Source organism: Pocillopora damicornis, chromosome 1, assembly GCF_964200805.1.
Source record: "Pocillopora damicornis chromosome 1, jaPocDami1.2, whole genome shotgun sequence".
Classification (NCBI taxonomy): domain Eukaryota; kingdom Metazoa; phylum Cnidaria; class Anthozoa; order Scleractinia; family Pocilloporidae; genus Pocillopora; species Pocillopora damicornis.
In genome coordinates, this window is record NC_142670.1 from 33,843,049 (window position 1) to 33,865,664 (window position 22,616).

The window sequence follows — 22,616 nt, forward strand, 5'->3', positions numbered from 1 at the left end:
AATACAGAACTTAAACCTGGAATGAATAAATTTAATTACTCATTTGAAAACATTGCATGTGGTCAAATGTCATTCTTAATTTTCCCATAAATTTATCCTCGTAATGTGTTTCATTTTCTACCTTGATTTCAATTTACTTCCACCAAAGCCAATAATTAAAATTCCTCGCCATTTATCATGAGTGTGTATTGTAAATGCGGCGTAACACTTCATTGCGGGAACGAAAATATTTAGAAGCAAATTCCTCTTACATGCATGCATCTTCTAAAATTATCTTTCGTTCTCGACGAATTTTCCTTTAGGTGTCAATGAAACTACCCCAAATTTTCTTGTTTGTTTGCACTTATTTACAAAGAATGGGAAAGAGAGTGAAAAATTATGAGCAAACTAAAGCTAGTGTTATCTGAGCGAGGACTTTGGCTCTGATCATGAGCGACAGTTGGGCTTTGTTGTCCACATAAAAAACGATCGACCCACTGTGAAAGGAAAACAACCGTTGGCTGCTTTGAATAACTTATGCTGTGTTTAGATATTTCACATCATCGATCGCCTTCCGCCCTTTTCACGACTGTGAAATTAGTAAAACGGAAGTTTATGTTCACCCTCTCGAAATTTGACAAAATTAACGCTAACCAAAACAAAACATAACCCAAAATAAACGAAAAGAAAATCCCTTATGAAATTAACATAGCACAAGATTGAGGTAGAAAATTCAAATTGTGTGAACCTCTGTCTTTCAATTGATAAACAGTTAGTAAACTTATGTTAATCCAAAAAAAAAAAGATTGGATATCAAGTACTGAATTGAAACAGTGAAGTGATAATTAGCAGTGGTGAAGTGATAATAGTGGTAGAATATGTAACATTACGGTGATAAATGATATCTGGGTAGAGACTGTAACATCACGGCAGGAACATTGAAATCAAGGTTGCAGGCAAATGGAATACCGCGCAAACAAATTATATTAGTATAGAACACGGAATATAACCAATCGGGGCAAAAATTTTTACGAGGCTAAATTTAAGTCATACAATTGAGTTCTACGTAGCCAAGTAATTTTGAAGCAAACGGGCGAAACATTACCATCTCCATGATATTCAAATTTGCTTGCTTCGGTTAAAAATTATTCAGATGGTGACATAATTGTTGCACGAATGTAACATCTACTTCAGCTCTTGTTTAGAGTTGCACATCTCATAATTTTAAAGGCTTTACTTCGACCCGTTTAAAAATTAAGTCATTCTCCTAATTGAAAAATGTCGAGGGATTGTTTTGCAGTTGCAGTGGGTTTTGTTAAATCGTTGTGCAATAATCATGTTATCGAATCTTTGGTCTCACGGAGACAGGTGCCTCAACGACTTCCTTTTAACAACATCAGTTTACAAATTACGCTATGATTATTAAATCATGGTCTGGTCCAATGGCATAAACCTTCGGTTCAAACAATCCTGTTGATTGAGCGAGGTCTTTGGCTCTGATCGTGAACGACACTTTGTTTTGTTGTCCTCATGAAAAAACAACTCAGTGTGAAACGAAAAATACCGTTGGCTCCAGTAGCTTTACGCTGCATGTTTTGATCTTTCAAAACATCAATCACCTTCCGCCCTTTTCACGGCCGTGAAATTCGAAAAAGAAAGAAAGCTTTTTCCAATGATAAAAGATGCTAAGACCACGTTTGTAAAACATTCAAAGGACAACAAATTCTTTATGAGGCTAATTTTAAGTTTAGCCAGCTCTTAATAAAAAGAAGTGTCAAGGGATTTTGTTTTGCTGGTGCAGGTGGTTTTGTTAAATCGTTGTGCAATAATCATGATATCGACTCTTTGGTCTCACGGATACAGGTGCTTCAACGACTTCCTCTGAACATTATCAGTTTACAAATTACGCAAAGATTATTATATGCTATGGTCCAATGGCATAAACTTCTGATTGAAATAATCCTCTTTAAAACCTCCTCACAAGGCACCATAACCCATTGGGAGATACCTGGCTACCACTGTCATAACAATTAGGTGTTTTAACAGTTCAAGTTATGGAGCGGGTTCGCCTTAGACTCCGATATTGCCTGCCTTTACTGATCTGCTTTATTCGTTGTCTTCATACTTCGCAAGGTATTTCAATCTACTGTCCATATTTTATGTTTTCTTTCATATTTTGCGTAATTTGGAGAGGTAATAGCGTTCAGCAGAGCTATATAAATCACAAATCATTTTCGTTGTGATAGGTTATAGAAAAGTTCGGACTTTTTCAAACAAAGGTCTCCATCGAGAATCCTCAGACGAAATGTGGTTAATGAATATGGTGGAAGAAACGTTTTCCTATTTAAACATCAGCAAGATCAATTCAGCTGAGGTTAAAAACGACGGCGAGTGTGCGTTTGCCTGCCTAGAGGAACCCATGTGTTTTTCATACAACTTAGAGGCAAGTGCCTCCAAAACAGGAACACGCGTATGTGAGTTGCTGCCATCGGATAAGTACAATAACTCGGACGAAGTCATCATCAGCCAGAAATTTCATCATTACAGTATTCAGGTGAGTGATCTGATGTTTAACACTGGAAAAATTGTGGGAAAATTCCGGGGGAAAAAAAATGGCGAGCTCCGCTTTTAGGCTTGGCTAAATCTATATATCATTTTTATACAGATTTGAACATATGATCTTTCTTTCGTTCTTTTAATTTTTTGACGAAGAAAACTTTATTGTTTGACATTAATGGTATCATTAATTCTATGGCTACTTGTCTCTATTTTAAAATTCTCGTGTTATACACTCTTTATTTAATGTACACTCTTTATTTAAAGAAAGAAAGAAAGAAATTTAAGGTTTAGAAAACTTCATGTCCTGCAAATAGCTACAATGCTAATCTAGGCAGGACAAGACTTTAACTAAAGGCGTTTTTAAATTACATAAGAAAGAAGAAAAGAAGAAATACAAAAACATACAGAAAGAAACACCTTACATAAAAATTCAAGTATAAGGGATTTTGTTATTTGAAAAAGACTAAAATTACAACTAGAGTTATATACAATATATCAGGTTAACTTCACAAAATATTCTATTAAAAAATTAACATTCAAATAATTATCTTCATTAGCTAGAACATTAAGGAGTAGTGATTTAATTTTTTTACGAAAATTAGAAACGTTGAGAGTCTTAACAGAAAGTGGAATAGAATTCCAAATAGACACACCAATTCTAGTAAAAGATTTTTTCATTTTTTCAGTTCTAGAGAATTTGACAGAGAAGCATTCTTTTGCAGATAATCGCGTATTATAATGATGTTCTGTATTGATTTTCGCAAACTTATCGAGAAGACTTTTAGGAGCTGTCTTAGCATGAACGTCATACATTAAATAGCTTAACTGTTGAAAGAACAAAGACTGCAAAGGAAGGCAGTTTGATTCAATAAAAAAAGGGATTGCATGGTCTCTGGGTTTAGAAAAATAAATCAAACGCAGAGCACGTTTTTGCAGAACAAGTATCTTATTGAGGTAGGTCTGTGGACAGTTGCCCCATGCACAGATACCATAATTTAAATAAGGAGAAATAAGTGCATGATATAAATTCAAAAGAAGACGCCGTGGAATGTAATGCCTCATTTTAGCAATTATTCCAACAGATCTACTAATTTTGTGACAGATAAAGTCAATATGATGCTTCCATGATAGTTCAGAATCAATCATTATACCCAAATATTTAACAAAGTCCTTCATCTCTAGAGTTACTCTAGTATTTAAAGTTGGATTAAAAATCTTAATTTAAGGAATGAAAGGCATTCTTTTTTGGTGGGGACGAAAAATGACATAATTAGACTTTTTGACGTTGAGCGTTAGTTTGTTAGCATTAAGCCATTCGCTTACTTTCTCAAGTTCATTATTAAAATGATCATCATTCTGTTGTTTTTATAAACAAGAAAGGGGGGGAGTTACTCAACTAAGAAGAAGGAAGACTACTGAGATATCCAGCTGGAAGGTGACTCGGCTCCTCCAAAACTTTAACAAGGAGCGAAATCTCTCTTTTGGTGTGATTGTCATCTTTCCTTGGGAAAATTTGCCTCACACAGATACTGCTTGATTTCTGTATGATACTAGTTTGTGCCTAGGTTGCACTGGCATAAACAGGTGTACCGTAGTTTCCCCGCCAAAGACCTAAGATGGGCATAGGCTTGATAAATACTAGCCCTGTATACATATCGGGTCTGAAAACATATACAACTAATTAGTTTACTGAGAAGGTTCTCTCTCGTTTCTGAGGGAAAGTTCAAGAGTTGTCGGTTGACTCATTGTTTTACTACTAATTTCATTTTAGACACCTTGCAGCAGAGGACCCTGTCAAAACTATGGCACTTGCGTACCACAGTACGAGAAAAACAGTTATGTGTGCGTTTGCAAAATTGGATTTGAGGGGAAAGACTGCGAAACAGGTGAGGTGTTTAAATGTGCTAGATTAAAAATTTCCTGCCATTTATTAATGATTACATCAGCGCTGCATCATAACTTTAACGCAAGACCGATACTTTGGGTACAAAATTTCAGCCAGAAGTAGTGCGAATACGTTGGGTTCCAATTGCACAGGAAGTGTTGACGCTAATGTTACATGACAACTTCTTGGTGGTCTGTTGGATGTTTAGGCTTTTAATGGACATGAAGAAAAGGAATAATCTTAAAATCACCCCACAATCCATAGTTTCACTTAAAACGTTCCCAATATCTCAATAACTTTTATGCGTATCATGTATATTTTTTTCTTTTTTTTCTATTTTTTAATTTGATTTTGATTGATTTCTTTTAAAGTAATCAAGCACTGCGAGAAAGACTCATGTCTTAACGGTGGAACTTGCATCGATGGAGTCGTTAGCTTCGAGTGCCGATGTCGACAGGGGTTTTCTGGAAAGCGATGTGAACTAGGTTTGTTCAAAATACTTGTTGCCTATTAAGAGCCTTTATGGAAATAATCGGCGGTCATGTTGTGCGGAAACCTAGAATCTATATGGAACGGACCAACAGTAATGCTAAGGCATAATGAGTCTTAGATAATTTCCACTGTTGTTGTTGAATGAGTTACAAACAAGAGGGATGCATGTGTGCATATGGAATGTCCACTGTTAAATTACAATTAAAATAAAGTTCGGATATAACGTGCCCTGCCATTGGTTGAAAGAGCGTGTGCTATCAGGGTAAAAAAAAAATGGGCTGAGCTAAAGCTGTCACGCCATCTGCCAATTTGTACTACGTCTCGTGATTTCCCCTACACTTCTTTTGGGCTTCTCAACTGCTTTACAACAGAACAGGGCACAGTCAAGGCTTCTTTCCTTGTTAATTAATATTACGATTATGAGTATGATTATTTTGAAATCCTATCGCAAAATGACCCACAAACAAGGCGCAAGGTGTAACCTAAGAGCGAAGCTTCCTGAGGTAAATACTGTACGCGTTTTTTTCTGTTTTTTTGTTTTTGCCTCGTGGATTTGAAGTTCATGTGACAGGCAATGCAATTGAATCAAGTTTGATGGACTATGTTATTTTTTCTTAGGTATGTTAATCAATTCTACAATATTGGTGGGCAACACAAACTTTCTCGGCAACCTGTCACATTTTTTGTCGCCTGCTGTAGGAAATAGTTCGCAGTGGTTGCTGTGCCACCGCGCCTCCACGCACGGCTGGGCTGTAAGCACCTTCCACACCAGTTGCGACCATAAACCAAACACCGTGACCATCATCAAAACAGGCCAGTACGTGTTTGGAGGATACACTGATATTACTTGGGGTAAAAACTTGAATTTAACTTCGAATCATTGTGCCTTGAAAGGCCAAACTAAGTAAATTAGTCTCTGATATTTCCACTGTGCGGAGTTGTAGTCAGCGGCCCTTTAACCACTTTGTTACCCAAACAGGGCACTAGTTTAAATTGTACCTACCCTTTTCTTCTTTAGATTCTTCTAGTGGTTATGGCGACACTCCCAATGCGTTCATATTTTCTCTACGGAACAAAGAAGAACTGCATCCATTTAAGAGCATGGTTTTACACTCACAATATGCAATTTACAGGGATCAGGAGTATGGTCCAACATTTGGAAATGGCTATGACATTTACATTTCGGGTAATTCTAACAGCAACAGTTATTCATACACCTATCTTAGCAACTACGAGACACCAAAAGGAGCAAATAAGCCAACCACAATCTTGTCTGGTACACAATACTTTTCATCTGATGACTGGGAGGTGTTTTATCTTGGTTAAAATACCTGTTCATCAACAACCTTGCCATTAAAAACTCTTTACTTGGCCTGTGATTCACTAGATAGCTTCAGATGTCTGATAGTTTTAGCAGTACATATTTACTATCCTAGATCATCTACGTTGATGGCTTCCATTTAACTGCACTGAAAAGCTTAAGGTACTCATTGTAGATGAAATCCAACATGCGAAGGGATGGATTAAAATATACCTTAGAAATTTGATAATATAATTAGAAATGACAATGATAATAATTACAATAACAATAGTAATTATCACGATAGTAATACTATATGTACTGATAACAATACCACTACTACTACTACTATAACTACCACTACTACTACTAAAAGTAATAATAATAATTATAATAATAATAAAAAATAATGATAAAAATGATTGTATGTATAATTGTCAATCATGCTGTGATAGCGTTGTCGATATTCACGATGGCATAATTTCAAATGTTCAGTTAGCAGTAATAAGCGAGTGGATTTCTCCTGTAAGCAATGCTGTGTACCTGGAGCTAAATATAATGACCCAAGCTAAGAATTTGATATTGTATACAAGGGAGGGAATAACAGAAAAAACTTGCATGAAAGAAAACTTCGATCTATAATCTTATTCATATCGAATACAATATACAATCTTCCTCCGGTGCTCCATAGAAAGGTTAAAAGTTACGAATCGAAACTTCAAAAGCTTAGCCTAGAGTTACTAAAAAAAAAGGAAAGTTTAGACGAATTTCTTTAATAAGGCAGCAGATTAGCGAGACCTTAAAATCTTTCACAGATTAAAAAAAATGTACCCTCTCCCCCCCCCCCATCCACATTAGCCCTAATATACGCACCTGATTCAACATCATTATCTTATTTTAATGTTAGAAGTAAAAAAGATTAAAGGGACTTCACGTGACGAAAAGAACTGATATCATAGAGCTCAAACTCAAACAAGTATAATAAAATGCTTGCGAAAACGTTTTTTAATTGTTCTAATTTTCAGTCTGCCGAAAACAATGTTTAAAGCATACAAATCACTGATAACTCATCGCGATAGGGGTACCCAGGTAGAAATTGTTTCCAATAATTTCATTGGTGTTTTGCAAATGAGAGTGAAAACCAGAGGGAAAACTTGCCATCGAAAAGACTGAAATATTTAGTACCTCTCCTCACCAAAAGGGACTCCTCATACTCTCTGCAACTGGAATTCAATATCAAGTGGAAACAGTAACTATAAACAGCCAAACTGCTCGCGACAAGTACTCTTTCTGTACTTTCTTTTCCTGCACACAAAAGCGTGGGAAACAACGCCTATTAGTAATAGATTCTTGTAGATCTATGTGCTTACGAATCAAAAATTGAATCTATGGGCCCCTTTTTTTTCGGAATTGACCTCAGCTCTTCAAGATTCATCAAGCTGTGCTGTGGATTTTTTCAAGAGATCTAAGAATTAGGTTAACTGTCTGTGCGCGTCGGCACATGGGAGGGAGACCATCAACAATTTCCTCAATTAAATCAAATGAGTAAAGTGATTTAAGCAAATTTCAAAATGGCGGAGGTTCTTCTTCAATTTATGATCGATCCAAAAAGTAATGAATCGAATTAGTTTTTGTTGTGGATTCACAGGGCTGCGCCTCGTGGGTCCACAACATTTCGACTACTGTGATGACGAATATCGTTGTCGATAAAAGTACAGTCCACACTAAACGAATGTCGATTTGTTAAATCATCGAGTGTCAGGTGCTGCGCTGTTTCTCGCTTGGTTATGATTTATTTTGGGTCGAATAAATCATTAATTTATAGCGGGGATCTAAAATTCTGCAGTTTGCACTATCGTTCTTAAACTAAATCAACACGCAGTTGGTGGTTCTCGATCATTAACTATTGAACAAAAATCGTTGACCCTTGTCGCCCATATATGAACCTAGAAACCACAACAAGTTAAAAAAAAAATTGCAAATATTGCCAAAGGTTTCATATCAACGTATTTATAACGAGACACGCCATGTGTAAGGAAGAACCTATAAGACCTAAACTACCAGCAGCAAATATTCTTTACGACAATGCATAGAAATATGTAGTATTGCTTTAAGCAATCTGTTCAGTCGTCCGTAACTCCGATTAAAGAAAACATATTACGATGTCGTTATCTCAGAATCATGCATGCGTGCGGTGAAGACAAACAAGCAGCAACTTTCTACCGTTTGCCAAACGTTTGCGCCGGTATGGCGCTGATTACGGGCCTGTTTACATAGGGGTGGCACGGACACCAGTTAGGTGAAGTAGCCCTCCTATTCTTAAATTACGTTTTTTCGCCGACGTTTTACCACACTTCGCCGTAGTGACGTCCTAAAGTCCTCAATTACAATTGCGATAACAACCTTGAGAAAATTCACCTCGGTATCCCGGGTTGTAAAATTGTGCGTAAACGCGGGCTATTTTCGACCACAGCTAGGCGGATTACCCCACCTACCTGGCGTCCCTCACATCCATGTAAACAGGCCCTTTTTGGGCTCAGGAGGTTCGATAGTTGTAATTTATTCATCTCTGCGCTCTAACTTTAAAATTTTTATTTTGGAAAAGGTGATTTCGGCTCTTAAAAGGTGTTCAGACATTCTTTAAGAAAGTTCGTAACTTAACTTATGCTGTAGATTTCGAGCACAAGTTGAATGCAAAGTTATCTCCAGCCCCCAGAGGTTGGTGCTCCTGGATTTGGTCGGAAATTACACGCCCATTCATCCCACTAGGTTTTCGTATCAGGCGGTTGCACGGGGTTTGCCTGAATGTGTGAATTTTACTTCTACTATCAACGGATTTCTGTCTTTTGAAAATTAAAATTTTTAACTCGAGCAAACATTTGTGCATGAACAATATCTGAATTAAACAGAACGCATTACCGACGGCTAATAGCGCATAAATAAAAGTTTGCGGTTCACGACTCAGCTATGTAGTTTAGTGCACATGGTAACAGAATTTCTCTCAAAACAATATTAAAGAGTAGACTCTTGGAAAAAGGAAGAAATCGAGTCGAAACTTGAATAAGTACGTAAAATTTCTTTCGTAAAAATTATGTAGAGAATACACCAGTTTCAGATTTCGATCTGCTTGTATTGTTAATATTGTAAATGATATCATGCATGATCAGAAGCTTTTATCGCTGCATTTTATTACGTTAGGACGTACGCTTAAGTGTCTCTTCCTAAGTGGTTGTCTAACGAATCACGAAAATATATTTTTTTCACGTTATTGCACGTTTGACTCAGACAAAGTTCTGGATTAGCAAGAGGTTATTTGCCTTACTAGTCAGAGGAATTAGTTGTTTCCTCTCTTGAATTCCCCATTTTCCTCGAAGAGGTAGCAAACAATTAAGACTAGGCTTGTATACATGCTACACATCAACAGTGTATTGTCTTATCTCAGTTATCAACGCTCCATCAGAGAAAAGGGCGCCAAAGTAAGGTGGCCAGTAATCCTAAGAACACAAACGTTCCATCCAAAGCTATTTAAAGAAACGATGACCTTGACCATTTTCATTTTAGATGTAATAGACAAGGTCCCATGTACTCGAGAAAGGACAAAACAAGACCACCCACGAACGCAGTAAGAAGCTTGAAGTGAGGAATTAACACTGCTACCAGAAGTGCGAGAAACGCTGCTAAAAATCTTGTCATCGCAATCCAGATAAAAGAAGGGATAAAACTTGGAAACTGCATCCTTCAGTTTAGAACTATCCAGGGATTGGAGAACTGGATGTACAACTAGCGCATAACTGAATACAACATACAAGATATACACAACTAGGACAATGGTGCGCGGGACACCAAGCGGGAAATTGTTTCCAATCACTTCATAAGTGCTTTGGGAAAAGCTTCGTGGTCGTCCGATTTTGTTCATCCCCAAGTATGGTTATTGACCGAATCGGACTCCACTCGGTCCATTACCATGGCGATAGTAAGAAAATTCTTTTGCCCAGGAAACCAAATGAAATCATTAAGGGATTGACAGAGTCAAACTAGAAAGAGGAGGTGGCCTGAGGCACCAGGGAGTTTTTTTTTTTTTTTTTGTACAGATTCCACCGGTCAAAAACGACAGCAACATTTAAAGGGTATTTATTGCAAGCTAAGAATACAACTGCTTCATTTAAGCATGTTTTCATAATGCTCTGCAGTTTTCTTGTACGTATCAGTCTTGCCATTTTAGGTTAACATTTCGTGAAATGAAACCATATACATCGGAACATTCTTCAATCTGAAAGAAAAATAAAAATGCATTAGTTAGGTGAAGGAAGACTGGCACCTAATGTCCTGTACAGATGACCAATAACAAAAAGGGATTCTGCCTCACTCAAAAAAGGAATCGAAGTCGTTTTGTGGCCTGAAAAGGTCCTGCTCTGTGCGCATGTACGGAAGCGAAGCCAGGTTACGCTAACCTTCCGATACCTTACCATTGTTGGTGCAGAAAGGTTTTAAGGTAAAATTATTACCTCTGCATTTTTGTCAAAGGCCAAGGGTAAATATAACGGGACAGTGTGCTAAGTGACGAAACAATGAACTTGAAATTCACAGAATCCTACATAAGAAAAGTATGCACTGCAGTTTCCCCGCTTTGAAGTGTTCATAACCCTCTTTGACGCGATTAATCCATTTCCTCTCAACTTACGCATCTGTGCTCACTGTTCCCGCCACAGAAATCTAAATGAGTACGGGTTTTAACTAATTCATTTGTCAGTCCACCTACTGAGTACGCGATAATTACGAAAGTAACAGAGATGAATGTGCCAACTTACAATCTTGGCTGTGGGTTTCCCAAACCCATGACCAGCTTTTGTATCAATTCTGATCAGCAAAGGATTTGTCTGCAAGAAAACGATATTTTTTTGTCTTTTTGTTACAAGTATTGTACGGTCATTCGGTTTATTTACACTGTAATGCTCTGAAAACATTTGTCATTTGCGTTTCTGAGGTGACATTTTCTGATGATGAATATTACCTGCTTCTCGTAACTACCAACACAATGTTGCAATTGGGCGATGTACTTTAGAGAATGTAAGGGGACTACACGATCATCATGGTCAGCAGTTAGCAGTAGAAGTGCAGGGTACTGGGCACCACTTTCGGGAATCTTGATGTTATGAAGAGGAGAATATCTGAGATAAAACCATACCACTTCATCATTGATCAAGCGTGGAAATTGGATCAGGGCTATGTCGAGGTCCACAAAAACGCGAAAATGAACGAGACCAGTACTTAGCCATACTGGTCGAACATGCGTGGTCACTGACGGATTTAACAAAGCGCTAAAAATATCACAACGCATAAAAAATGGAAATTAAATTCACGACACTCGTCGTTGTTTCCTTGGATTAGATTGTCCTTGAGACTCCCTAATGCTGTAATTTCCACTACTGTAAAAAAGGCGTCAGTCGCGAACCAGATCAGATCTTTTGCTTCATTTTTTTCCAGCAATGAAGCTGGCCGGCCAAAATAATCAACTAACTTGTAACATAAGACACCGAGAAACATTTACTTCGGTTTGCGACATTTTGAGCCAGATTTAAACTGTCTAAAAAATGGCATGTCTTAAAGAAAAACGAGAAGGTTCTTTCAATTTTTCGATTAAACTGTAATACGGTTTGGTACTAGACACATCGCAAACAGCAATAAAGGATTTGGAGGCGAAGTATAGCCAGTTATGCAGCAAAAATCAACCGATCAGAACTTGTTCGTCGAAACATCAGTTGCTGTAACCAACTATAGCATTTTCTATGAGTCACAAACGATCATACCGTATAACCATACTGCGCATGACTGCGTCACGCACTCTCTTTTGGATTGACAATCAAGTTGTTGTTTAAGTATTTTTTTACGGAAGGTAGGGAGGGGGAAGATTGTTGGCCAGCTGTAACTATTGATTTCTATACAAAAAGAGCTTGAATACCACCAAGAACAATTTTAGAGTATCTCCTCCACTGGTAAAGAAATACAGTATTATTAACAACCCACTTGATAAGCCATTTGAAATCCTCCTCCTTATCGGGTGAACCAAAGTCTGTTGTCCTTTACGAAAAATAAAAAGCAACAACAACATCAACAATAAAAAGGTAACAAAACAAACTTTTCTTTAAGAAATCTTTTAAGAGCTGCGTTTAGAACCTGATCAGATTAAGAACATAAATCCTACAAAAAGATGCTCACAAGAAAACCACAAAAACGCAACAATGTAAGTGATTAAAGCATATTACCACTTACCATGCATGGCCGATGGTAAATTTATGAAACTTCAGCATGTCCATAACTCTGAGACAAGTGATGAAAGGATTTCAATTAGTTCATGCTCAAATTATGAGACAAGACCATGACAAATTCTCATAACTTACGGAACGTGTGAAACAGCGCAACCAAACAACTCTGGTCTCTGATTTATGCACGCGCCCACCAACAAGCCGCCATTGGATCCACCAATGATGGTTATTCTTTAGAAATATAAACAAATGAAAAAGCGAATAAGGAAATGAATATATATATGAAAAGAATTCCGAAAAAAAAATTTCTTGATTAAAAAAGACAACAACAACAACAGACAAACAAACAAAACATAACAAACAACAAAAGCAAAACTCAATTTTGTTCTGGGAATTTCGACCACGCACTCAACAAAAACCCATTTACATTTACTAATCACAGCAGAGCATCATGCTTTATAAGATCACACATAACCAGTCGACCTCATCGCCTGAAGAAGACTAGCAGTATGCAGTCGAAACGTCTCTATCTACATTACACGTGACTACATCGTGAGACAAACGAAAAACTTAGCTTTTATAAGTTTTAAAGTGTTCACGTCGTTTGTTTTTTGTAAATGCGCGGAGCAATAAACATACTTTTCTGGCGATGTGTATTTCTGTTGGGTGAGGTAAATGGCGGCGTATTGAAAGTCGTCAAATACATTCTGTTTGTTGCCAAAGCAGCCCGCTTGGTGCCAAGTCTCACCATATTCACTGCCAAGAAAAAAAAATCAATTATAACCTTAACTTCAGGAGAATGTAATTAATGTAGTGTTAAGTCAACCTTCACCCCTGAGGTTGGATGAAGCAGTGTACCTCTAACTTTCACACCCCCCCCCCCCCCACGTTTATCCTACGCATGGCAAGGTACATGACTCACCCTCCATCTGTGAGGATGAGTATGGCATTGTACGTGATTTACATTCATCCCCTCAAGTTTGGTAAAACAACGGACATATGTTACCCCACCCCTCACCTTAGATAGGGCAATGTACATGTGACTTGACGTCCAACTCTTAGGTTGGGCGTGGTAATGTACATGTAACTTATCCTCCAGCCTTCAAATTGGGCGTGGCAATGAGCATATAACTCACCCTCCACCCCTCAGGTTGGGTGTGGTAATGTATATATGACTTACCCTCCACCTCTCAGGTTTGGTATGGCGATGATGCCTCCGAGATGTCTCATAAACACGATCCTTGACACATTGAAGGACGGCGTGACTGATATGTTAAACCCTCCATAACCAAATAAGTAAAGCGGGTGGCTTCCATCTAACTTGATACCCTGAAAAGTCAAATAATAAAAATACAAAAGAAATAAGATAATTAATTGTTATTCATACTACATGAATATAAAAGGAATAAGAAAAAGAACAAAGCAACGACAGACTATATACTTGAGATTAGTGAAAGAAAACCAATTACGAGAACAAAAACCATCAGGATCGTTTGTTCAACAAGACAACTGCATCCTGACTTATCCGCTGGTCTGGTTGAACACACGATCCTAATGGCAGGCGGAGTTGAGTTACAATAACAGGGGTCTCAAAGAATGCTAGTTAGGGATGGTCAACCACCACCAACAAGACCTCTCACTGCCGTCTGTTAACCCTTTAACTCCCATGAGTGACCAAGACAGACCTTCTCCTTACCAAATTAATACAATAGTAAACAAACAAGTAACGAGAATAAATAAAAATTACAGTTAGGGGATTATTAGTTGATTCAATATCAAATTCTCAGAACCAACATCATAAGAATTGTATCGCTGACAGTAAGGAGAATTACTAATGAGATATCGGAGGTAAAAGGTTCTAGCACTCACCTTCTTATGAACAATGAACATTGGGATCTTAGTTCCATCTTTGCTTGGATAAAACACTTGGACAGTCTGGTACTGACTTGAGTCAAACCCTTTCGCGTTTGTTTCACGAAAAACCTGCCAAGAAAATACACTGTTTCAAAACACCCTAAGACCTTTTACTGGGTCTGACATGAGGTCGAGAACATTTCAGAGGACCGTGACTGAATTGAACTGACTTTCAAATGCAAACCTTGGGTTGGGGATCTTCCTGCGTCAAATCGCAACGATAGATGACCTCAGGAGTCAGAAACGAAGTAAACTTGTAGAAAATCTGAAAGAAAGAAAAAGTAAGCAAATATTAACGCAAGGAAAGCATTATGTTGGTATTGGCTTGCACTAAATACATAAACACCTAAGCTTTAGACTTATAAATGATCAGCTTTTTTTCTTTTTTTTTCTTTTTTTTTTGCCGTGAATGGGTAAAAGGTTTTCGTGCAGGTTACAGTATCCCCTTGCAGGTAATTTTTTTTATCCTGTATATCTACACCTGCCTTAAAGTAAGAATAATTATGCAACTGAGTACAAAATATAGAAACCGATGAATAATTATTAAAATCGATGGAACATTCATCCGTGAAATTATTTTAATCATTCTAATATGTATGATACATATTAGTAAGTGACTATTGCAGTGTTGGAACTGCTTACCTCTGAATCCTTCCGCTTTCCAAAGTGCTCTACAATGCTGCCGATATCGAGTGGGAAGGTCATGAGTCTTTCTCCAGTGATTTTGTGAAGACGAAGAATGCTCTGCAGGCAAGATTCATTACAGAATTAACACTAACATCTTCATCTAACATACTGTATATTTACTTTGAAGTGCTAGCCTAAGTTTCTGGACCAAATCAGCGGAGATGAAGTTTCAGGCTGGTTTCTCTCTTTTTTATTTCGAGTTTTCTTTAGAAAGGATAGGCCCGCATTCCTCTCTTAAAAAGCTTCAAGAACGCGTGCAGTGTTCAAAACACAGATAGCCCACCTTGACGTCATGAAGATAGCAGAGTACCAGAAAGTTCTGTTTGACACAGGTAGCCCATTTTAAGACGTCGTTCTCGTCTTCTTCAACCAAAGTGGTCCAGTTTTCCTTAACAAAATATGCAAATAATGATGACGATCGTCAAAATAATAATAGTAATAATAATATTCATACCAACAATGACAATGATAACGATCATTGGTGTATGAAAGTTGGAATTTCGTTCAAAATCATAATTTACTATTCTGTTTTCCCTTGATTATTTTACAGCCTTCCAAACACAGGCCTTGAAAGCAACTTGGACTACAACTGGGCGACCAGCACAGAGTAAAAGCTATTCTGCCTCTGAAGCCCGAAATGCCTGCTAAATAGTCGCATCTTTCTCTAAAAGTAATGAGAATTTTTAGCCAGATCAGAGCATAAAAAGAATCCTTCACATGATGATATTTTCAACTCTCGTGTCGATACTGTTTACCACATTTTCCTTTCTCAGGATACGGCAATGATCATGTGTTTCCTTTCCTTGCAAACTATAAAACCATTAGACACCCTTCCTATTATTTGTTTTAAGTGTGATTACATGTACAAGAATAACACTCACCATTTCTGGTTTTGAAAAGTCTATGTTAATCAACTTGTATCTAGGAGATTTGAAATTCGTTTTGAAGGTGAACAGTGTTCCTTCGTTGGTAATGTACTAAAGAGTAAAAATAATTGTTACAAATAATGAGGAAAAAAATCTTCCTTTATCAAATTTCAAATAACTACATTAATATTTAAAGAGGTAAATAGCACTTTTTTTAATGACAAGGCTTGCGGATTGTAGACACAAATGTAGGAGCGAAGCGGAAGAAAGATTTGAACACACGTAGGTCAAATTCCCCAGTGCCTCTACATGGAGATCTCTGCAACTTCCCTCTGCGTAGAGAAGTCGCTCCAAACTGGATTTAAAAACTCGTTCACCTTTATCAGTCAATAATTGTCATTCTAATCACCTCATATTGTGCATCAAAATTGTCCACAACCTTCACAAAAGGAAGCAAACCTGCCACACACAGAAAAATTAAAAAAAAAGAAATACCATGTAAGGTGTAGAATTCGTCTCAATCCTTTAATTTCCACTAACGATTAACATGCAACTTCTCCCTGTAATATCCGGACATTATCAGGCAAACAGATAACGAGAATGCCCAAACTTATCAGGAAAAAGGTTGATCTAACGCCTAATTCTCGAGGGGGAGAATCGACAGTTGCATCCTAGGAGTTAGAGGGATAAATTATTAGAATGGTTTCTTCTGGTAAAAGCTAAAGAACGTTATAATAACTACAGACAAAAAGTCAAGAACCCATCTGAAATTACGCATTTCGTGCGTAGTGACAGATGGGTGACGTAAGCGAGGTCCGTGTGAAAAGCGTGACCAGTCACAAATATGTCATAGGTCGAGCAGCAACGTGTCACACGACCTATGAGATGCTCCAAAACCGCTGGCCCTCGGTTTGAGTGACGAAGGATCAAAAGAAAGCTGTGTGTTTACCAAAGATGGACGAGTATTGTACATCTTTAGGAAAATGTGAGTAATAACACTTTATGGTTCAAAATAATCACTCTCCCGGAACCTTACGCAAAGCCGCCCTGTTTTACAGACAAAAATGCCAAATATACATGTTTTAAAAAAGAGATAACAAAATTTTCACCTGTAATACCCTCTTGATATTTGAGATCGCAGTAAAAGAGTCTATTGAATGGGGCAGAGCCTTCATGAGGGGTTAAAATCAAATATCTTCCACAGTCGCTAACTCCTGCACCTCTGTAAGACAATCATAGAATAATAATAATTATGTCGTTAAATTTCCATGCAAGCCTGTTTGTTGAAATGGCATGCTTCGTAACTTGAGATTCAAAGCACGATGCTATGAAAAAATATAGCTCCACTGTGTTCTTGTGTCCTAGCTATAGAACCTCGTGAAATTCAAGTCGCCTCAATTTTAATTATCTTAGAATTCCGCGTTACTCATGCGATTTGTTTATTTTTAAGAGCTAAAATTTACACCGTTTAAGCCTAAAATTTCGAAAAAATCCAGCACGATTATGGCTCTAAACACGTGACATATTTTACAATCCCCAATCCCCATCTTCCTTACCGCACACAACACACCCCCAGCCCCTCCTTCCCAAAAAATGTGAAGTTTGATCAGTTCGCGTACTTATAGTCGCTCCAAAAAACGCTCAATGTGGCGAGATTTATTCTCTTAGCTCTTGATTCTGGCAACACAGTATCAATGGCCCGTGCAGTTATCCCTTTGTGACAATCACCTGAACATCACATTTTGCTGAGCAGGGTAAAAATACATCACACTTCACAACAAAATATGCAAAGTCAGTTCTTTGCACAGGGTACACAATTGTTATTTTTTTGTGACAAAAAGATCTCCAAGTAAGCTCAAAGGTAGTTTGTTTCCCTTGCTGTAGTGGTATCCCGTTTTTCTTTGTTTTTTTTTGGTTAGTTTGTTTTGTTCTGTGTTGCTCAGTTTTCCTAATTCCAAAATCTACTGAATGTATTGTTATGTAAACATAGTAACTTACGTAGACCACTTTGGATGCTCAGGAAATTCAGCACAGAGAACATCATCAGATTGGCTGGTTCCAAGAACATGGTAATAGAGCTGTTGGTAAAACAAAGATAAAACTATACTTAACAATGTTACGAAAATTTAAAGGAACAATGATGTACAACTGCTTGATACTTCCTGCTTAATATTCCATGAAAGCATGAGACTCACACTTGAACATCTGAATAGACCTCTTACAGTGTAGCTGTAGATCTTATTAAAGCCCCTACAGCTTGTCATTGCTTTTCAACTTGTATGTGCTGAGTAACAACTGATTAAACTGTTTTACAACAATTAGCTTTATGAAAGCATATGCTTTGATTGGCTAATATGCTTGATCCATTTGCCTGTGGGTTGCATAACGACATCAGTTTGTTTGCTCCTTGTTTCTATGCTAAACAAAAGATGTTTGAAAGTCCCAATGTTATAAAAGAAATGGAACCATTGAGTCATGGATGCACTCAAAAAGCTAGAGTTGCACTTAGCCAACACCCTGTAGGACTCATACCCTTCTTTCATGCCTATAAATCTCCCTCATGCATCAATAACTCAATGGTTGCAAGCATTCTGCACCCTAACCATTATTTTCTTAACTTCAAATAGGAAGAGGTTTAAAATTTCACAGTATTCTAAGTACATTACCACTAACCTTTTGGTTGAGGTTTAGATCAGTTTCTGTTCCATCTGCTTTGTCACCAGTTGGGTAACGCTTAAAATTTAAAAATTATATACATATATATTTGAACCAATTAAACTAATCTTCTAAACTTAAGTATCAATAAAATAAATAAACATGACAATAAATTTTCATGTCCCATCAGCATCTATCATCACCATCAACAATAGGAAATTCATCTCTCTGAACCACTAGTACATTAATCAGCCCACTGATCAGTGGTTGTCCATGAGATGAGGCCTTGTGTCCCCATCCCCTCTTCAATGAGAGAGGAAGGTAACAGAAACAAAATTCTATGTAAAATCTCATGGACTTATTTACCTGACCCCAAAAATATGGGCTTAGGTATGAGTTTGTCTTCTCATATTGCTCTTGTCTTGTTCAGCACTCTGGTCATATAGATAAGAGTCCTCCCATTTCACAAGAGAGTGTGTTTAACAAATTTAAAGAACATGTTAGCCAGCAAAAGTTTAGTACCCTTGGCAGAATTTTCTGTTATAAAAGAAAAATAATGACCCCACAAAAGCTTGTGGAAAAACCTTATTGAACATCCTTAAAACCATTTGATTATGAAGAAATTATATGTATATTTAGTTCTCACATTGTAAAATAATCCCTTGTTATCATGTGTCCAAGCCATGCTTGTAAACTTTGCATTCTCTAAAGTGTCTGGCAACTGTTCTTGACCATCTACCTTCATAAACTGGGAGAGAAAAAGCAAGCAAGATTTAAATTTTAATCTACATAGTTTCATCTATGATTGCAAATATATAAAAATCATATAATTATGTGAACAGTGGTTCAAGAAATGAATATGACAGCAATCTTTGTAGTAATGAACACTACTAACTAAGGACATAGTGAACACAAGACTTTAAAAATATTAAGGCCTGTAGGGGCAGGATTTGAACCAATGACCTCTGCAATACTGGTGCAGTGCTCTATCAACTGAGCTAACAAACCAAATGGGAGCTGGTTTAATTATGTTAGTCTGTAATAAATTCATCTGGAGTAACTTTTAGACCTAGAAGGACTAAAGTTCCATAAAGAAATCAGACCTTCATGAATGACCTTGCTTGAGTTTCCAATTTCTACACAGCTATCCTTATAAGGAAATCAAATGTGGTCCAACAACAACTTTTTTCCGAAATTGCCCCGAGGGAACCACACATCATGACATGGTCACCAAGAAGTTTATTAACGAAAACAGTAAAGCATTGATAGTATGTAAATGACTATCTTATTATGACTTGAGACTAGTTAAACACAAAGTAATGAGAATTATGCACCTTATTACAAGTAAATGACATATCATTAAATTGGCAACTTTTGGTCACCAAAATTTATTTATACGCGCTATGCCAACCAAAACAGACCAAGCTCAAGAGTGCTGGTTAACCCTTTCACTCCCAAGATCTGATTAGTAATTCTCCTTACTATCTGCCATACAATTCTTATGATGTTAGTTCAAAGAATTTGGTATTGGATCAACTAATAATCCCAGGATTGATATTCTTCTCTATTCTCATCACTTGCCTGCTTGATATTGTATTCATATTGTAAGGAGAAATTCTGTCCTGGTCACTTGTGGAAGTGAAAGGGTAAATAAACTCTTTGTGCAAGCATACTATCAGTACCTTTATGGTGACCCAATCTGATCCCTTATGTGACAACGAATAAGCAAAGAACTCTCCGTCATCAGAGAAAGATCTTTTAGCCAATGCCACAGTACCATCTTCAGACAGTTTATTGGGGTCAAGAAATACTTGTGCTTCACTTTCCAAAGAGTCTTGGACATACAAAACACTACAATGTATATAAATCACACATCATCATTAATCAAGTATCAAGAAAGAAAGAGAAACAGTTATGCACCTTATACAAATGTCCTGGAGTGCTTGAAGAGATCTATAATTCTATTACTCTTGACTCTGAAAATAGCCCATGTTCGGCTTGTTGCTAGCACAGACAACAGTTCCTAATTAAGGGATTACTGTAACCTGAACAATTATACAACACAGTCAACTGCTTTCCTTGGGTTGAACCGCTCACTGAATCTACATGAAAGATGCAGTTAGTTTTTTAGTTAATAAAGAGATACAGGGATATTGCTCTAGTAAAGCTTTAAATTCTATATTAATGTGCATATAATTGATCTAAAACCACATCTCCCTGTTACTGATTTAGCCTAATAAATATCAATAAATAAGTCACAATACACAATCCAAGTAAATTTTGTCCTTTATATGAAAAAAGAACAGACTTTGAATGTTGAATTGTGAGTCAAAAGAAAGCTTCAAGAAAATTTATTTTTCAACTGTAAAATGTACTTGAAAAGTTCATGGGGATCTTGTCCTTTCTCCTCATTCTGAACAGTGCTTGAACAGGCAATTCAAACATGAAATGCATAAATTCCTAGTAAAAGTGCCTGGTTTTTGTGTTTTTTTATGCATTTTCGTACGCAACAAAGGTCATTGCCTCTAAGATATTGCACCTTTGATTTTGCAGACCAGAGTTATGTAAGTAAAAGTACTTTGCTCCTTTTTTAATTGGACAACCATACTTTGGATAGTCCCACATCTCAGTTAACCTGAAATAAAGAAGTACCATTAAAATCAACTGAACTACTGGAACCTATTGACATAACATTACTTCATACATTTTGTTTCGTTCACTCAAAATATGCATTTTTATTATCAGTTTCTTTTTCGCCTTTCTTTTAAATTCCATCCTTATCTACTTTTCAGTTTTTTTAAATTTAAATCTTTTTTGAATCACATTTGTCAATGGAAATGGAGACTTGTTTACAACCTTTTTAAGTCCTTCACAAACGTTTAACGTCTGAGCTGGGGGAAGTCATGTCAAATCAATGTCATGTCAAATTAATAAAATCATGCCAAAAAATATATAAAAGTAAATAAATAAAGAAACATAAGTAGAGAACGAGACGTAGAGACTTCGTAAGGAAATCATTTGACACCCATTAAGGTACACTATAACAATTCAATATATCCCCGTATATTTTGCACATGTCATTCTGAACGCAAAAATGCGGGACCTGAAAAATCACGAAAACTCTGCTGAATTTTCCCGGGGTGATAACTCGTTTTGAGCTAATCTTCTTAGGGGATTGAGTCTACCAAATGGAAACGTGGACTAGTGATTTCTTGTGTGACCTTGGTCCTAAAACAAAGCCCGCATTTATACCTGTTCTTGAAATTTTCTCTCGTCTCGCAAGCTGATAAATAGGGCATCGTAATAGCGTTTTGCTGTTCTATAAATCTTTTCGTTTCCTCCGAGTCTGGGTCTTCCAACCAAACGTAAGGATCGTGAATCTTCGAGCCATGATAATCATTTACCGCATTTTCATCTCTCCGAGATTTAGGATAATGTATAACGGACGCCATCCTAGAACTCGCCGAGCCGAGGATTGGGCCGACTGAGATGATCTAACTGTAGAGATATAGCCGTACCCTCCCCCGCATAGTGAAACTCCATTTTCCCTTGCGGGGTAAGGGTACGGCTACACGTAGGCGTTGATAGGAGATCATCGTATTTTACAATATGTCCACCGACATGCGACAAAACTCTTAAGTCAGCAAAATGCACACAAAAAATTATTCTACACGTCTACTTTATTTAATGGTGACTTAACAATGAAAACATCCATCTTTCATTGTAATGACTTTGTATTTTGTAGTTGTGATCTAACTTGCTAAAATAAATCGAAATACCACGGTCAGCAAATGTCAGCGAAATACAATTTTTTTTTTGCCCACAACGCGCGATCGAACTTCTTTAGAGACAATTAATAGAGGCTAAACGGAAAAAAAATTGTTGCACGAGGAAAATTCTCAGCGTGCATAACTACCTGTATCTTTAATTCCCACTTTTCTTTTCTTTCTTTTTGCCTTTATGTCAGTTTGTATCATAAGCGGGAAATACCCTAAGTTTAAGCACGTGATCAAGTC

General features: G+C 37.1%; 2 protein-coding genes across 2 annotated transcripts; one reads left to right on the plus strand and one right to left on the minus strand.

The window, feature by feature from the left end:
* The first annotated feature begins 1,947 nt into the window (after positions 1–1,947).
* Positions 1,948–7,218, plus strand: LOC113679265 (uncharacterized). Its single transcript, XM_089202104.1, has 6 exons — positions 1,948–2,112; positions 2,226–2,533; positions 4,310–4,424; positions 4,795–4,908; positions 5,534–5,767; positions 5,934–7,218. Exons 1-6 carry the CDS (start codon positions 2,034–2,036, stop codon positions 6,239–6,241), a joined length of 1,158 nt encoding a protein of 385 aa, XP_089058230.1. The 5' UTR covers positions 1,948–2,033; the 3' UTR covers positions 6,242–7,218.
* Positions 7,219–10,330: 3,112 nt separating this feature from the next.
* On the minus strand, positions 10,331–22,095 carry LOC113681569 (prolyl endopeptidase). The gene is made up of 21 exons (XM_089202205.1): positions 21,853–22,095; positions 21,140–21,235; positions 20,283–20,451; positions 19,247–19,348; positions 18,619–18,678; positions 17,944–18,023; positions 17,055–17,167; positions 16,355–16,404; positions 15,961–16,056; positions 15,363–15,467; positions 15,035–15,136; positions 14,577–14,657; positions 14,348–14,461; positions 13,659–13,807; positions 13,118–13,234; positions 12,614–12,709; positions 12,486–12,533; positions 12,240–12,293; positions 11,227–11,383; positions 11,024–11,092; positions 10,331–10,485 (listed from the first exon to the last, which is right to left on the minus strand). Exons 1-21 carry the CDS (start codon positions 22,050–22,052, stop codon positions 10,420–10,422), a joined length of 2,124 nt encoding a protein of 707 aa, XP_089058331.1. The 5' UTR covers positions 22,053–22,095; the 3' UTR covers positions 10,331–10,419.
* Positions 22,096–22,616: the final 521 nt, after the last annotated feature.

What these genes read in the sequence shown, in the direction of transcription:
- LOC113681569 (XM_089202205.1), bottom strand. Translation starts at nt 22,052, where the DNA reads ATGGCGTCCGTTATACATTATCCTAAATCTCGGAGAGATGAAAATGCG. An exon ending in GAAAGCGGAAGGATTCAGAG is followed by an intron (nt 14,658 to 15,034) that starts GTAAGCAGTTCC and finishes TCTTTCTTTCAG; the next exon opens with ATTTTCTACAAGTTTACTTC. An exon ending in TGTTCATTGTTCATAAGAAG is followed by an intron (nt 13,808 to 14,347) that starts GTGAGTGCTAGA and finishes TTGACTTTTCAG; the next exon opens with GGTATCAAGTTAGATGGAAG.
- LOC113679265 (XM_089202104.1), top strand. Translation starts at nt 2,034, where the DNA reads ATGGAGCGGGTTCGCCTTAGACTCCGATATTGCCTGCCTTTACTGATC. An exon ending in GGGGAAAGACTGCGAAACAG is followed by an intron (nt 4,425 to 4,794) that starts GTGAGGTGTTTA and finishes TTTCTTTTAAAG; the next exon opens with TAATCAAGCACTGCGAGAAA. An exon ending in TGGAAAGCGATGTGAACTAG is followed by an intron (nt 4,909 to 5,533) that starts GTTTGTTCAAAA and finishes ATTTTTTCTTAG; the next exon opens with GTATGTTAATCAATTCTACA.